This window comes from Alternaria viburni, assembly GCF_023758015.1.
Source record: "Alternaria viburni strain BMP 2772 chromosome Unknown scaffold_14, whole genome shotgun sequence".
Taxonomy (NCBI): domain Eukaryota; kingdom Fungi; phylum Ascomycota; class Dothideomycetes; order Pleosporales; family Pleosporaceae; genus Alternaria; species Alternaria viburni.
The window spans coordinates 970,132-985,285 of NW_026055783.1; the positions used below are offsets into that span (position 1 = coordinate 970,132).

At 53.2% G+C, this 15,154-nt stretch overlaps 6 protein-coding genes across 6 annotated transcripts; 4 read left to right on the forward strand and 2 right to left on the reverse strand.

The window, feature by feature from the left end:
* Nucleotides 1-135: 135 nt before the first annotated feature.
* On the reverse strand, nt 136-2,868 carry J4E79_007024 (uncharacterized protein; the record flags this gene model as incomplete). Its single annotated transcript, XM_049355892.1, has 2 exons — nt 136-699; nt 1,459-2,868. The coding sequence occupies 2 exons, from the start codon at nt 2,866-2,868 to the stop codon at nt 136-138; spliced, it is 1,974 nt and encodes a 657-aa protein (XP_049209921.1).
* Nucleotides 2,869-3,261: 393 nt separating this feature from the next.
* On the forward strand, nt 3,262-4,394 carry J4E79_007025 (uncharacterized protein; the record flags this gene model as incomplete). Its single annotated transcript, XM_049355893.1, has 3 exons — nt 3,262-3,381; nt 3,464-4,221; nt 4,271-4,394. The coding sequence occupies 3 exons, from the start codon at nt 3,262-3,264 to the stop codon at nt 4,392-4,394; spliced, it is 1,002 nt and encodes a 333-aa protein (XP_049209922.1).
* Nucleotides 4,395-4,605: 211 nt separating this feature from the next.
* Nucleotides 4,606-6,574, reverse strand: J4E79_007026 (uncharacterized protein; the record flags this gene model as incomplete). Its single annotated transcript, XM_049355894.1, has 2 exons — nt 4,606-5,782; nt 6,207-6,574. The coding sequence occupies 2 exons, from the start codon at nt 6,572-6,574 to the stop codon at nt 4,606-4,608; spliced, it is 1,545 nt and encodes a 514-aa protein (XP_049209923.1).
* A 460-nt stretch (nt 6,575-7,034) lies between these two features.
* TIF1 (translation initiation factor eIF4A) lies at nt 7,035-8,460 on the forward strand (the record flags this gene model as incomplete). The annotated part of the gene is made up of 4 exons (XM_049355895.1): nt 7,035-7,068; nt 7,193-7,336; nt 7,393-8,394; nt 8,450-8,460. 4 exons carry the CDS (start codon nt 7,035-7,037, stop codon nt 8,458-8,460), a joined length of 1,191 nt encoding a protein of 396 aa, XP_049209924.1.
* A 904-nt stretch (nt 8,461-9,364) lies between these two features.
* On the forward strand, nt 9,365-10,254 carry J4E79_007028 (uncharacterized protein; the record flags this gene model as incomplete). The annotated part of the gene is made up of 2 exons (XM_049355896.1): nt 9,365-9,416; nt 9,470-10,254. The coding sequence occupies 2 exons, from the start codon at nt 9,365-9,367 to the stop codon at nt 10,252-10,254; spliced, it is 837 nt and encodes a 278-aa protein (XP_049209925.1).
* Nucleotides 10,255-12,763: 2,509 nt separating this feature from the next.
* J4E79_007029 (uncharacterized protein) lies at nt 12,764-14,611 on the forward strand (the record flags this gene model as incomplete). The annotated part of the gene is made up of 2 exons (XM_049355897.1): nt 12,764-14,311; nt 14,363-14,611. The coding sequence occupies 2 exons, from the start codon at nt 12,764-12,766 to the stop codon at nt 14,609-14,611; spliced, it is 1,797 nt and encodes a 598-aa protein (XP_049209926.1).
* Between the last annotated feature and the right edge of the window lie 543 nt (nt 14,612-15,154).

Here is a 15,154-nt window from a genome sequence, read left to right on the forward strand (position 1 = left end):
ACAATGTGAACATGTAGCCCGTGCCGTAGAGGCGATACTGATTTAATGGAATGGTGCATGCTTGTTAACCACCCTACCACTTGTCCCCAGCACCCGGCCTCGCAGAAGTGATTTGTTCGGCGAGCCTACACAAGGCTATCCGTAGCGCCCCTCCAGAGCTCTACTCACGATCGCCCTCTCGCCCCGTCCAGCATGAAACCTAGAGAGGGCGTTGAACATCCTGCTCTCCTCTTTACTCCCGCCAAAGTCCCAATTCTTGTACAAATTCTCAGCAGCAGCAGGTCCCAGATTGTTTGGGTCAATGCGACGCCCACCGTGGGCGAATATGTCGCGGCCACTGAAGAAATTCGCTGCACTCCAGTATTCGCCGATCTGGGGTTCCTTTTCCGTGTTCACTAGATCCGCAATGCAGACGTCGCCCGCCCATGTCTTTTCGTCTGGTGTAGTTTCCATGGGACGCATGTAGTGCTTCTGCATGATGTTGAAGACCTCACGTAGCTGGTCCATTCTCTTCGCTGGGAGATTTGGCTGGCGCTTGCGTAGTTTAATTTCGTTGGCGGCAAGGGTCAGGATTCGGAGAACGATAGTCAGAGAGAGAGTGGGCTTATTCTGTTCTTTCAGGAAGTCGTTCTCGAAAACAGGGTCGCTACGAAACATGTCCAGGATGTCCCGGAGAATGTCGCTGCAGAGGAGGAAGAGCTTTGGTGTGCAGAAATTGAGATTAACGGCGTCCGCCTCGAGCCATAGCATAACGGACCGCAAGGTTGGGACAGGGTCCCATGTTTTGTCGAATTTGTGGAAAAAGAGCCTATGGTACGTCCATCCTTCGGGCGAGAGTGCGTCAGCTGGCCAATTGAACAGCCGTACTCGCTCATGTTCTTGTCTTTTGTCGCCGAAACTATTCAAAAAGCGACGGGTCAACTCATCGACTTTTTGTGGCGTTAACGGAACTTTGCGCACATCAAACTGATCTTCTAACACGGCATCTAAGTGGGAAGGACTCTGGAGAACTCTGCTTCGCAGAAGACGTTTTCCGATCGTGCTAATTGTACGGTATGAGTGGCCATTGATCGCATCAGTTACACCGTACTGGAGAAGTTCAAGCCGTCTTTGAGCCTCCACAATGTCCTGCGGTATCTTCCCATAGAAGAGTCTTTCCAGGTCCTGGCGATGCATGAAGAACTCCAGATCGGGGAAGTGCGGAGCATCAGGGAACAGCTTGCAGCATATGTTGTACAGGTGAGCGACACTCAGTACATGACTATGATTGGCGTCATGTGAAATTGGGAATTTGCGCACCAACGATCTGATAACGTATATGTAGACGCCACATCTAAGGTGGTGGCTGCGCATAAAAAGGTCCTTTTCCTTGACGAAGGGGGTGCCTGGACAAAGCGGATCCACTTGTGTCGGTATTCGTATGCCACGATCATTCGGATTAGCTATGGAGCTTTTCACGACTCCTTGTAGAAGCAGAGTAATCTGGTCATCGAAGAATCCCGTTTTGAGGTCTAATATGAGCCCCTCAAGCGAATCAAAGTCTTTGCCTCTATGGACGTCGACAAGACTGTTAGGATGCGTCTTGATTTCTTGAACAAGTATGGACGCCGTTGTCACTTCTCGTCGTAAATCCTCGAGCGGGTTACCCACGGAATCCTTCGGAAGATCATTGATTTCGAGTTGGATCTGCATAGCAAAGGTGAGCCAAAAAGGTATTGCATCTTCCTTATCCATGTATCGAATGCCGCGGGTTAATTCATCCTCCGGTATGTTATGTAAATTCAACGAAACTTGGTTGAGAACGTAAAGCACTGAAGCCATATCTCGCGCACCGAAAACGTGAGGATGAATGTCTCGATCCTGGTGCTCCTCCCTAAGATTGTGCACCAAAAACGCCGCTAGGTGTTGCGATCTAGGAGCCCACTGAATGGTGTTGAGGAGCAATTTCAGGCCGTTGTACACAGGGTAGAAGCAAAGTCGAGATTTTGCGCCGGAGGTTCCCACCATATCAGAAGGCTCGATGAATCTTTTGAGGCCGATCTTATCCCCAAGTTTCTCTGGATAGAGCTCTCTCAAAAGGAGCAAAGCAGGTAGGCACCAGACAGGAAAATCCTTCGCCGGGTACTGAGGCGGACGTGATAGACTTTGGTCGAACTCGTATTCTTTCTGTCGCACGATTGCGATCGCGGTGTTCGTGACGAACGCTTTGGTCATCAGATCGGACTTTCCTGTCCATCGATCCAAGACATACTTCCGAATAGATTGCATGTCCCTTACGAAGCTTTTGATGTCGAGGAAGAAGTTTTCCTCTACATTCGCCTCGTCCAAGCTAATATCTACTGCCGGGACAGAAGGCAAGTCTTCTACGATCACGGGCTGTTCAATAGACTCCTCATCGTCCTCGCTGGTATCCTGCAAAGCCAGTTTGGAGAAGCCTAGTTCTAGTGCGGTCGTCGTCGAGGAAGCGGTTTTGCCATTCGTTTTTTCATTGTCCGGCTTGGGTATATGCGGTCGCAGAATATCCAGTGTCCTCTGGAGGCGCGAAGAGAAAGCATCATGCTGCTGATCCGCGTTTGTATCGCAGCTCTTGAGGCGATACCAGGCTGTCACCTCCCGCCGAAATCGAATAGCCCGAACTAGGATTGTACGTATAAACGAAGGTATAGATGTCTTTTGTGGATTGTCCACGATACATTGAGCCATTGGCTCAAAGTCACATTCGCAAATCTCATGATTGTAAGAGTTGTTGTTAGAAGGCGTCGGCACAAACCCGCATTTCCGGGAAGCCTTCAAAAGATATCCAGCGATGTACTTGGTGTCGCGCTTGTATTCGCTGCGATTGTACTCGGCTTCTGGCGGCAACACCATGGTGGCAGTTGCTGCCGATGTAAGTAAGATGAGAGCGCAGTGGAATAAGTAGATATTACTGTGGGTGTTCTGTGGGTGTTCCCAGATCGTCGCTGCCCGTTTTTCCAAGGCTGCATTCAGGCGTGGACGACACAGATGAAATGAAATAGTACAAGTAGCAACCACGGGAAAAGGTTCCTAACTCTCAACGGACTAGGAAACAAGAAACTTATACGAAATGTAGATGCAGCGTATGCATTGAGGATAGTGGAGTGAACGTCTTCGGATGACGCGGGTCCGCGGCGAGGATTCCAGGGCCAATGCCAAGGCGTCAGTGCAGACCGCCATGCGGAGACCCCAACCAGAGTTTCGAATTGTGAGCGAGTCCAACCCCTTCATAGCCAATTCACCAAAATGACGAATCTGGATATGCTGCTGCTCAAAGGAGCCTCTGCGAGTAATCCAGAGGAGGGTCTCCAAGAATTGCGCTACACAATCTTGACCGAAGGCATTCCCGCCAACAGCGAGGGCATGGTATGTTCTCCACATCATACTGCGCATGGGCGCAATCTAGACTCGCTCAATGAATTCCGTATACTAATTTCTACCGGTCCAGTCCGAGCTGCGCATATACATCTGGCTCATCCTACTCAACGCGCCTCCTCTCCGCACCGACGTATACCTCGATCTCGTCCGTCAAGGCGCCTCTCCTGCGCACGCCAAAATCCAAAACGATACCTTCCGCACCTTCCAGGGAGATCCCCTCTTCCGACGACGCGTCACTCAGAATAGCATTACGCGTGTGCTCAACGCGGTCGCGTGGAGGCTGAACGATGCGCACGAAGCACGCGTCAATGGCTGGCAGTCCCCACCAACACTATCCGAGTTCGGCGGTAGCCCAGATACCTCGATGATGTCGCGGCATTCCCTCACTGCGGGTACGCGTACGGAAGCGTCGACTACGAACGACGCGGAGCAGATTGGTTACGTGCAGGGCATGAATGTGCTCTGTGGACCGTTTCTGTACGCGGCGAGGAGTGAAGTCGAGGCTTTCACGGGCTTCGAACGGCTCATTACATACGAGTGTCCGGGCTATGTGAGGGGATCGATGGAAGGTGTGCACAAAGGTCTTGCGTTGGTGGATAGGGTGCTAGAGGTGGTCGACCCCAAGCTGTACGGCCATCTTATGGCACACCACATGGAAGCCAAGATCTACGCTTTCGCATCCGTACTCACCATGTGCGCGTGCACACCCCCGTTGCCAGAGGTGTTACAGCTCTGGGACTTCCTCTTCGCATACGGACCACATCTGAACATTCTGTGCATTGTGGCTCAGTTGGTTCTGATCCGTGGGGATATCCTGAATAGCCCGAGGTGAGTACAATCTCCACACATATCCGAAGCAAGACTGACGTATTCATAGCCCCAACACGATCCTACGTAACCTGCCTGGTCTTAACGCTCAGAAGATCGTCGCCGTGGCTATGAGCTTCGCCGGCAAGATACCTGAGGACATGTACGCTGAGATCATCAACCACGCAAAGTGAGCTGGTGTAGAACGGGGAGACTGAGATATGACACTGCGGTTACGATGTATGATACGACTTAACGATTAGATGATACCCACGAGAGATAGCTTGCGCACAGCAATGTATGAATGTTAGGATTAAAACCCGATTCTTCTAGTTGTGAAACTGTTGAACACTATGTGCATGCGAGCAAAATGCGGAATTGCTGTTACAACGATCACGGCAACGCTCATGGGATGTCAGCATCATCGTCATCCCCACCAAAGCCAAAGCTAAACCCTCCGACTTCTTCCTCCTCGTCTCCCTTCGTCAGCTGCTCCCACTTGCCTTTTCCCTTCTTTCCCTTCCTTTCCAACTCCGCGAGGCCCTCCTCCAGCAACTCGGGATGCTGTTCCTGAAGTCGCTCTACGAAAAGCTCATACGCGCGATCGCAAACATCTTCCTTGAACCCACTTACTTCGCCGCGCTGGTCACGCAGGAAGCCTAGTACATCAGGCAATTTCTTGCGGGGTACAAAGTTTTGCGTAAGAGCCAGGCTGTCTTCCAGATTGAGCACTAGGTGGAACCAGCCGGACGGTACATGGAGTACTTCACCAGCGTAGCAGATGCCTTCTTTGCAGCCGGGCGTTTGGCGGGCGAGTTCATGGAAAGTGAGCATGTACTCTGCGATGCTGAGCGGAGAGGTGATCTCGGATTGATCGTCGCTGACGATGACACCGGGTGGAGGTTCGATGCCTGGGCCGGCGGGAAACATGAGCCAGTACTTGCTGCCTGTCAGGACTGCGTTCCATGCCGAAGTTGCGTTTGGATCCTTGTGGAACGTAGAGCCGCTGCGCTTGGGACCCATGATCATCCATCGGCAGTCCGGTCGGTGTTCACCTAGGACACTGAAGAGATCGTCGCCGAAACATGTTGGGCTCCAGTATGCGGCTTCTTTGGAATGCGGTGCCGCTGTTATGTCTACACCGGTCTTCTCGGCGAACGCGCGATCGAAGAGGTACAGGGGTGACTCGTCGGCGTTGTCGTGTATGTAGGACATGTATTTTTTCATAGGCCAGTCGACTGCTTCCGCGCGGAATTTGGTTTCTGGGAATTTCTCGAGGAGGTACTCTGGCGTCCAGGTACCGTATACAGGCCATTGCTTGACGGGTGTAGTGAGCACAAAAGGCTTGTCCACCCAGGTTTCGGCGTACTCTTCGTAAGTCAGATCTGATAGTCGGGCTATCTCATTTTGTTTCGGGATTTTGAAAGCGTAGGAGTTTAGTTCTGTGTGGGCGCACTGAAATGGTCGATAAAGAGTGTCTGAGAAAAGGTTGGTGCATGATATTGAAGTGACGTGCTCTCTTGGAATCTTCAGGTAGGTTGCTCGCCAGGTTCCACGCCACTCAAAGTCTTCAGCTGGGGAGCTGTTTAATTGTTAGCGTTCGATTGAAAAAGTGTGATTGTCTGGTATTTTCAACGCAAGCAAACGAGTGATGCATGTTGAGCCTGGTATAAAGCAGAAGCAACGCTCTATTCTATTGGGAAAATGCAATTTCGTATATACCACGAACTTACGCATAATCGACTTGAGTAACAATCTACCACTCGGTCCCGGGGAAATTTAGAACGCCCTGAGATGATCTCGTCTCCTGCACCTCCACTGCCGAGGCGCGGTCAGGCGTGCAGGCACAGTCATACCGATCCAAGAGAGTTTACAAGGAACGCCTTCCTTCACATACACCGCCTGACCGATTACATGACTGGACGATGACTGGAAACGTAGGAATGACTGTATACAAAAAAAGATGGGGAATGCAACATGTTGTGTATAGCAACCGTGGTACTCACCTTACGAACAAAGCCCGCCATAATTCGTCCAACCTCGTAAAGGCATACAAAGCGCGGCATGTACTCCCCAAGCGTATCAGAACGTCAGCTTCGAATGACTCAAAGATGTGGCTCAGTAGCTCATCGGGTAAGCTGGCGAACAGTCCGCATCTCGATTTGATATTCTCGGACGCAGTATACGCATTGCCGGCCGGCTTGATACCCAGAGGATGCGAGGGGACTGCGATTGCCGCCGCCGCCACATCATCGTCGTCGCTCTCGACTTCAGTCGCCACAGAAGTCTTGACTCTTTTCGACGGTCGTGATTCGACAGTGGCAATGCCGGGGTGGTCCAGAATGCCGGGGTGGTCCAGAATGCCGGGCGCCATGTCAAAGATGGACCGGGCACGATGCTTGGTGTTTGCTCAGCGCAGACGTTTTCAAGGCTGCAAGTGGTCTAGGAGGCAAACCAAGGGAGAATGAACAGAGTCATAGGCTGACGCTGGAGCGAGCCAGTGGAAGTGAAGGCGGACCTAAGTGGGAGCCGTGGGCGCATTTGAACTAGCGTGCTTTTGGCACTAGCACACTGCTGAGATTTTTTGTGGCCGACCTCTTAAGCCAAAAAGCGCCCACCTTCTCTGTCCCTCCATCACCAAATCCACCACACAACCAATACACACACTACCCTAGATACCCGTTTGATTCTCTTGCAGAGGATCTGGTATCTAGCTTTTACTACACAACTTTTATACACGCGGCGGCATCCAGAGGATCCTCCGCTTTAACCCCGCCACGAGCAACACTTCGACTACGGTCCCGCACCAGTAGTCGCTCCTTCCAGTCGCAATCATGGCTGACAAAGGTCTTGAGGACGTGCCCGAGGGTGAGTTGTGCCCCAAGTGCTGTCCCGCTGCTCCTCGAAACTGCGCGCCCCGCAGTGCGAGGGCGGCGGCGACGATAGCCTCACCTGCAAACATTTCTGCGAGCCCCGGCTAACCCACACGCAGGCCAGATCGAGTCCAACTACGATGAGATCACCGACTCGTTCGACAACATGAACCTCAAGGCTGAGCTCCTCCGTGGAGTCTACGCCTACGGTTTCGAGCGCCCCTCTGCTATCCAGCAGCGCGCCATCATGCCCGTCATCAAGGGTACGTTTGCCCACCCCCACCACCGCACAACCCAACAAGCGACTGACATATTTTAGGCAACGATGTCATCGCCCAGGCCCAGTCCGGTACCGGTAAGACGGCTACCTTCTCCATCTCGACCCTCCAGAAGATCGACTCCAACGTCAAGGCCTGCCAGGCGCTCATCCTCGCCCCCACCCGCGAGCTCGCTCAGCAGATCCAGAAGGTCGTTGTCGCCATCGGTGACTTCATGGACGTCCAGTGCCACGCCTGCATTGGTGGTACCAGCGTCCGTGACGACATGAAGGCCCTCCAGGACGGCCCCCAGGTCGTTGTCGGTACTCCCGGCCGTGTCCACGACATGATCCAGCGTCGTGTCCTGAAGACCGACCACATGAAGATGTTCGTCCTCGACGAGGCCGACGAGATGTTGTCTCGCGGTTTCACCGAGCAGATCTACGACATCTTCCAGCTGCTCCCCCAGTCCACCCAGGTCGTCCTTCTCTCCGCCACCATGCCCCAGGACGTCCTCGAGGTCACCACCAAGTTCATGCGCGACCCCGTCCGTATTCTCGTCAAGAAGGACGAGCTTACCCTCGAAGGTATTAAGCAGTTCTACATTGCCGTCGAGAAGGAGGACTGGAAGCTCGACACTCTGTCCGACTTGTACGAGACCGTTACTATCACCCAAGCTGTCATCTTCTGCAACACCCGCAGGAAGGTCGACTGGCTCACCGACAAGCTCACTGCCCGTGACTTCACTGTCTCGGCCATGCACGGTGACATGGACCAGGCTCAGCGTGATGTCATCATGAAGGAGTTCCGTTCCGGATCTTCCCGTGTCCTCATCGCCACTGACCTTCTGGCCCGTGGTATCGATGTCCAGCAGGTCTCTCTGGTCATCAACTACGATTTGCCCGCCAACCGCGAGAACTACATCCACCGCATCGGTCGTGGTGGACGTTTCGGACGTAAGGGTGTTGCCATCAACTTCGTCACCGCCGACGATGTCCGCATGATGCGCGAAATCGAGCAGTTCTACAGCACACAGATCGAGGAGATGCCCATGAACGTGGCTGGTAAGTGTTCATTGTATTCCCGTACCTCAAGCCTGATTACTAACGTGCTCGATAGACCTCATCTAAGAAGTGGTGCTCTACTATCTTCTCATCGCCGCCTCACTCTGCCCACTAACGCTTCAGTGGCGCATTGGATAGAGGCGGTGGTCTTCTAATACGAGTACGCCTGCACGGCCAGGGGTGCTCTCTGTTTGGTCCGGTTCAAAAGTGGTTCGAGGTAGGACGAGTAATCGTCTATACATCGCGGCATCTTGGCGTTGGTCTCTCATGTGCGAAATGATTTCCCTAAAAGAATGTCTGCATATGATAGACTTACGGTGCGTAGTTGACGGATGGGTCCTGTTTTGCAATTTCATGCTACTTTCCTATGTCCTCGGGGATCTGCTGCACGTCGTCAACGCATGCTCACGCGGTGGGATATGTAGCACTTCACCATGGCCACGCATGTCGATGATAACGATCGGGAGTTTCCTTTCATATAGAGATGCGATTCAATTGCATGAAAGTTACTTAACTTGCTCTTCGCCATACAACTGAGTGATGTGACTACTGTCCACGTCGCCTAATGGCGGACGTGACGATCTCCACACGGCATCTATTTAAGGCGCGGGAGATTCTGGGGCTGCCACGAGGCTCTTGCATGCCGCCTATCGATAACCTCGGTCCACGACCCCACTGAGCTTCACCCTCCCGACGCACGCGCATCCCATGAGACCGACAGCATGGCTCGCCCAAAGCAAAGCTATTGCGACAATGGCGCTTTCCCAAAGATCTGTTGTAAGTATTCTATACGATTGCGCTCCGCAGCAGGCCCTCATCTTGCTAATACGCCCAACAGCGCGCATTGGACCGCCTCCGAACGTACTCCCCTCCGCCGACGCAATGGTATAATTGCCCCCTTACGAGACGCGCGGCGGTCCTTATATTGCTCTTTCCGGACCGGCATGGCGAGCTCAAGGTGGTTCTCACGATGCGCAGCGCGCAGTTACGCAACTATGCGGGACAGGCTGCGCTGCCCGGAGGTACTACATCACACATGGGAGTTGGATTGGACGTGCATGCTGACACGGTTCAGGCAAAGCAGATACACTCGACGAGTCGCCGTGGGACGTCGCACGACGCGAAGCGGACGAAGAGATTGGGCTGCCCATGAATGAGGAGAAGCTTCGAGGATTTACCGTGGAGCACCTTTGCGAACTCCCTGCGAATCTCGCAAAGACCGAGCTCGGAGTGCGGCCCTGCGTCGCCTTTCTGCGTCCGGCAGAGACGTCCTCCGACGTGCCCGCTTCCTCCGACACGAACAGTCTCTCTGTAGAAGAAAGGCTTATGCCGCGACTCGACCCTAGGGAAGTAGCAGCGGTCTTCACGGCGCCGTTTCACAACTTCCTGCGCAAAGGGTGGGAGGGTGAAGGCCCGCCACCAGTGCAGAAAGACGGTAGACCCGAGAAATGGTATCGAGGCTCTTGGACAGACTGGCACGAGTCACGCTGGCGAATGCACAATTTCTACATGCCACGACCCCCTCCATCTCCGACACTCCTACGCAATTCCGCGCGGTCCTCTCCGCCATCCACGCCAGAACCTTCTTCGCATCAAACTTCACCTGATGGAGATGACCCTCGCCCAGAGCCTAGCGCAATCGACAGCCTCACCACGTTCAGAGTATTTGGCATGACAGCAAGAATACTAGTCGATGCGGCCCGAGTAGCATATGGCGAAGAGCCTGAATTCGAGCACAACAGCCACCACGGAGACGAAGAGATGATCGGGAGGTTACTGAAGATGGGCAGGCTCAGTGAAGTGAGGAAGAAAGGTGAGGTACTTACGCGCGAGGTACTGAAAGAAGCCAGTAAAATCTAGAAGATCAGGGAAGGCGAAATCAACCAGACAATCGTACCATTATACGCCACGACATATCACAGGTAACGGGGGAGGCATGGTATAGGTAACCGCTACACTTTAATACTAACATGAAGTATCCACATTCTTCATTTATGCCTGTTTTGTCTTTTGAAGCCAAGGTCGCGAAGTGGACCTCGCCCAGCGGCTTCCAAAGATACGAGGCGACAAGGCTCGTTGGGCACAGGGAAGGATACCGCTGCACGATCCATCTTGACACGATAAGATTTTTTACACATGGGCATCGTCGGGAAGGCGATGACATCGTATTACCACGGCGATTCGGGTGATCTCGGGCGTTTTCTTTTCAACCCGAGACCTCAGCGGCGTTACTTCAATGAGAGGATTCTGCAGCACATGCGAAAGCCAACCACACCAAGAAGCAGCTCTCTGCATGAAACCGTGCCTCTGCAGCATAACCATCTGAAAAGCAATCAGTGTACAACGCCTTTAAACGCTGCCAGATAAGGGGCCAGCGTAATTTCTCTACAACCAGTGACGACACACATGCGTCTGCTTGGCGAACTCTTGTCTCTTCCGCAGTGCTCCGCGACGCGCCGTCCTGTCCGCCCGCGAGCGACGGAGTGCATTTTGTGATCATAGCGATGTTGACATGTGAAAAGCCCAACGATGGTCCTTGGCAGTGCACGGCGCAGCCCGCTTTTTAGCGTTCAGCCTCAGGCCCAGGTGTAGATCATCATCATCCGGCAGCTCTTGCCCCCGTTGACCATCTTCACATGCTCTTGTTCCTTCCTTGTCTCCGATCATTCACAATTTGCATCGTCTTTGGGCTCTGCGTATCATCAGCGCACCGACGTACTCAGCACTGCCATGAACACTGGATCACGGCCCGATTGGTCGACTCAGGTCGGATTTGAAAAGACGTTGAGTGCACCGCCCACGCCCAGAGAGCAACTCATCATTACAGACCCACCGGACGCGACGCAGTGCGTGTAATCCACTCGCAACGAAGACAAGCCGGAGTCGAAGTTCGCAGGCTCTCAATCAGTTCCCACCCTCTACAAGCAACCTCCAGGCTTGTACGCGCTCACCTTGCGGCGGCATCAACTATACAGGCAGGCTTCTGGAACGCACGTGGGGACTCGGCGCTTTTTGAGGAATGACGATAAGTCGAGATAGGCTTTTTGCCTAAGGCTTAGCCTTGGCCGAAGCAGAGTCAAACACCAGAGTGGAGCTTGGGCGAGGGTTCTGGCATTGTTGAGACAGCTTCGAGCTTCCACCCGATGATCTTGGCCCGACAAGCTTCGCACACACCCAAGCAATCAGAGCCGCCAGTGTCAAACTTCCCTCAACCTTATTTGCGTTCTAGTATGCGGCTGTGGCTGCATCGGGCTGCGAAACGGTGGCCCCTTGTTTGGTTGTGTCTTGCGCGGGATGCTTGGCAACGAAGCCGACGCAACGGGCTCCGCTTTAAGCGTTTCGTCATCCGTTTCGACGCCCCTTTTTGGCAACACGAATCACCGTCCCTCGACAGCTTGAGCCGCATCTTATTTTCTCGTTGCCCAGTCCATGTTCCGCGCTTAGCATGCCCTAGTCAAGTCGGAGGAATCCGGACCGCACCATCGCATGGTGATCCAGATTGGAGACCGCCATGCCCGCCGCCTAGGGGTTCTCTCAAGTCGAAGGGACTCTCCCTGCATTGCGGCGCGAAGCCGACGCCCGCGTCACAGCTATTCGGTCCTGCTGTCCTGAAAGCGATGCGTCAGGTTCGCTCTAGGCCCAAATATGACAGGTAAGATGTCTATGTATGACGGACATGAAGTAAGGAAGGACTCCCCAGTACTGTCAATCTGAGTGGACAACTGCAATATGGCAACTACGTGGATGCAGTGCACGAATACTATCCATCATACACTGAGTTATCCACAGGGTACGCAAGCAGCATAGCCACGATGCAGATCATGGAAGGCGATAAGCATTCGTCTTGAATGTACTAAGCGACGGAAGCTAGCTCAACATCTTGGCGCATCGTGCACCGCCAAGGTGGAGTTACCATTCCTGGAACTAGATGAAGCGAAGAGGACCTCAGGTCGTTATCTAGGTGTACGTGCGCTGGCCGCTGCTCGGAGCTTATTCGACGCTTTGATGTGGATACCAGGAGGATGTACGCAACACTTCGTCCTCGCCAAGCACTCTGAGATCCCACCATGACTCCGTGGAGCCTCATTGACTAGCTGCCAGAGGTATTTGCGCTAGATTGGCACGCAGTTCGAAACAGGACCGATACTAGAGAGGCTGACCCATGCTGATCCCGCTCGGCGCGTGTTAATACACTGGTCTATTCCCGAGCATCGCCTCTCGGGTTTCTATCAAATTGCCCCGTGCAGGTCAATACTTGTCCCTATTGCGCGTTTTGTGGTCATAGTTTCTTTGGTTTCTTTCCTTTATTTGCCGTCTCTTCCGTCATTTAGTCTCTACGGTGCAGGACACCTATTCTATCATTTCAGCAATGGATACTCGCTACCAACCAGAAGGCCTGTCCTTTGGACCAAAAGACACCTTCAGCCCTAATTTCGAGAACAACGGTCAATTCCCTCTCCCACCAAACCAGCAGCAACCTCAATATGCACCTCCACCTCAGCCTCAGCATATGAGCCAGCAGTACGGCGGTCTACCTTCCGGACCTCGTATGCAAACTCCTCAGCAGCAAGGACAGTATGGTCTACCTTCTGGACCCCGTCAACATTCTCCTCAATCAAGTCGAGATGTGAACAACTACTCCCGCCTGTCCAACCCTCAACAGCAACAACAAACACCCGAGCAACAACAGCTACAGCCAAATCAGTACCAGCCGCAACCTCAGGTCGCACAACAGAACCAGTTCTCCTTTGAGTCCGGCGAGACTACTCGCACCAACACATGGGCAGCCAACTCACCAGCAGCAACACCTGCGCCTATGTACGCATCTAATGGAGGAGGCTACTTTCCCGGTCCGGTTGATGCTAATGGATACCGCATCGACACGAAGGAGAGGCAGCCAGAGCCAGAGAACCCTTTCAGGGACCAACCTCCTCAGTCGCCACCCCAGATGGACGATATCGATCTCGAGAAGCACAAGCATGCCGATGGCCACTCGGAATGGGACAAGCACACCAAGATCCCTGGCAGGAAGGATCCCAACCAGCCATACCTCACTTTCGGACAACGGCTCAAGCACTACACATGGGCGAACTACACCCTGACGATGGCTACTGGTGGTCTCGGCACGCTTATCGCCATCCAGCCCCATTCTTTCCCCGGTCTCATCACCATCGGCGCCGTTTTCTACATTCTCAACCTCATGCTGTTCACTGCCGTCACAATGACAATGGTCCTCCGCTTCACCAAGTACGCTGGATCCTTCAAGGAATCTATCAAACACGAACGTGAAGGACTCTTCCTCGGACCCTTCTTCCTGTCGATCGCTACAATCATTACCGGAACGCAGAAATATGTCATAGAAGCGTACGAGGAGGATCACCCGAATCGTGCGTGGGCGATCACTACCATGGCAGTCGCTTTCTGGGCATACACCTTCATCACTTTCTGCTTGGCTTCCTTCCAGTACTCGTTCCTGTTCTGCAGTCACACCTACAAGCTTACCAGCTTCATGCCCTCGTGGCTGCTCCCCATCTTCCCTATCATGCTTGCGGGTACAATCGCCTCGGTCATTGCCAAATCACAGCCCGTATCGTCCAGAATGCCTATCCTGGTTGCCGGACTTGGATGTCAGGGTCTTGGATTCACGGTTGCTATTCTCATGTATGCGCACTATATTGGTCGTCTGATGCAAGTCGGATACCCCGATCGTGAGCATCGAGGAGCCATGTTTATCGCTGTCGGACCGCCTTCTTTCACCTGCTTGGCCCTGATTGGTATGGCCAACGCTCTTCCTGACGACTTTGACTTGCAAGGTGACGGCCTCGTCGACGCGAAGCTACTCCGGACTCTGGCTCTCATTGTCGCACTCTTCCTATGGGTATTGGCTATGTGGTTCTTCATGATCACCCTCGTCGCCGTAAGTTCGCCACAGTGTCTCGTTCTATAACACTACTAACATCGGTTCCAGGTCATCAACTCGTGGGCTGTCTACTTCCATCTCGGATGGTGGGCCATGGTCTTCCCCAACACCGGATTCGTCATCGCCACCATCTCGATCGGCAACGCGCTGAAAGACGAAACGGTGCTCTTCGTGGGGAACGGCCTTACCATCGCCATCATCACGATGTGGTGCTTCGTCCTATTCAAACACATACAGGCGATCTATGTCGCCGACATCATCTACCCCGGCATGGACGAAGACATTGCAGACCACTAAACGCCAAACCCAGTAATCTCAGCACCGTCGCTCCCCGCCGTGCGATCTCTCCTACCAACTTGCTTCCAACGGCGTTTCTCTTCGGTTTACGTTTCTCTCACTCGTTGTACCACCACGTATACGCCTGTCGTGAGTCTATCGAAAGCACCACGCTCCTTTTATACCCCCATGTTTCCGCCATCGCTTCTCCGTACCTTCTCCGAAGCCGCCAGCAGGTCTACAGGCTTCCCTCGTTTAGACACCACACTCTCCATCTCCATTCCAGCATTAGACCTAGGGCGCGCCAACAGACACTTGTAATGCACACACACACCATCACTCTTTGTATTCCCCGAGTTTTATCCATTTTACTCTCTCCATCGGCTTTTGCATAGCGTCGGCGTCATAAAAAATCGGGAAGGGGCAACAGATACCACGGGCAATTTTTCTTATACATACTTCATTTCTCTCGACACGAAGTTTGCGCTGCACTGCACTTTGATGGGGGCTGGAGGACGGGAGATTTTGAAGGTAGTCAAGACACCCGTTCCGATAGTTGTAGAT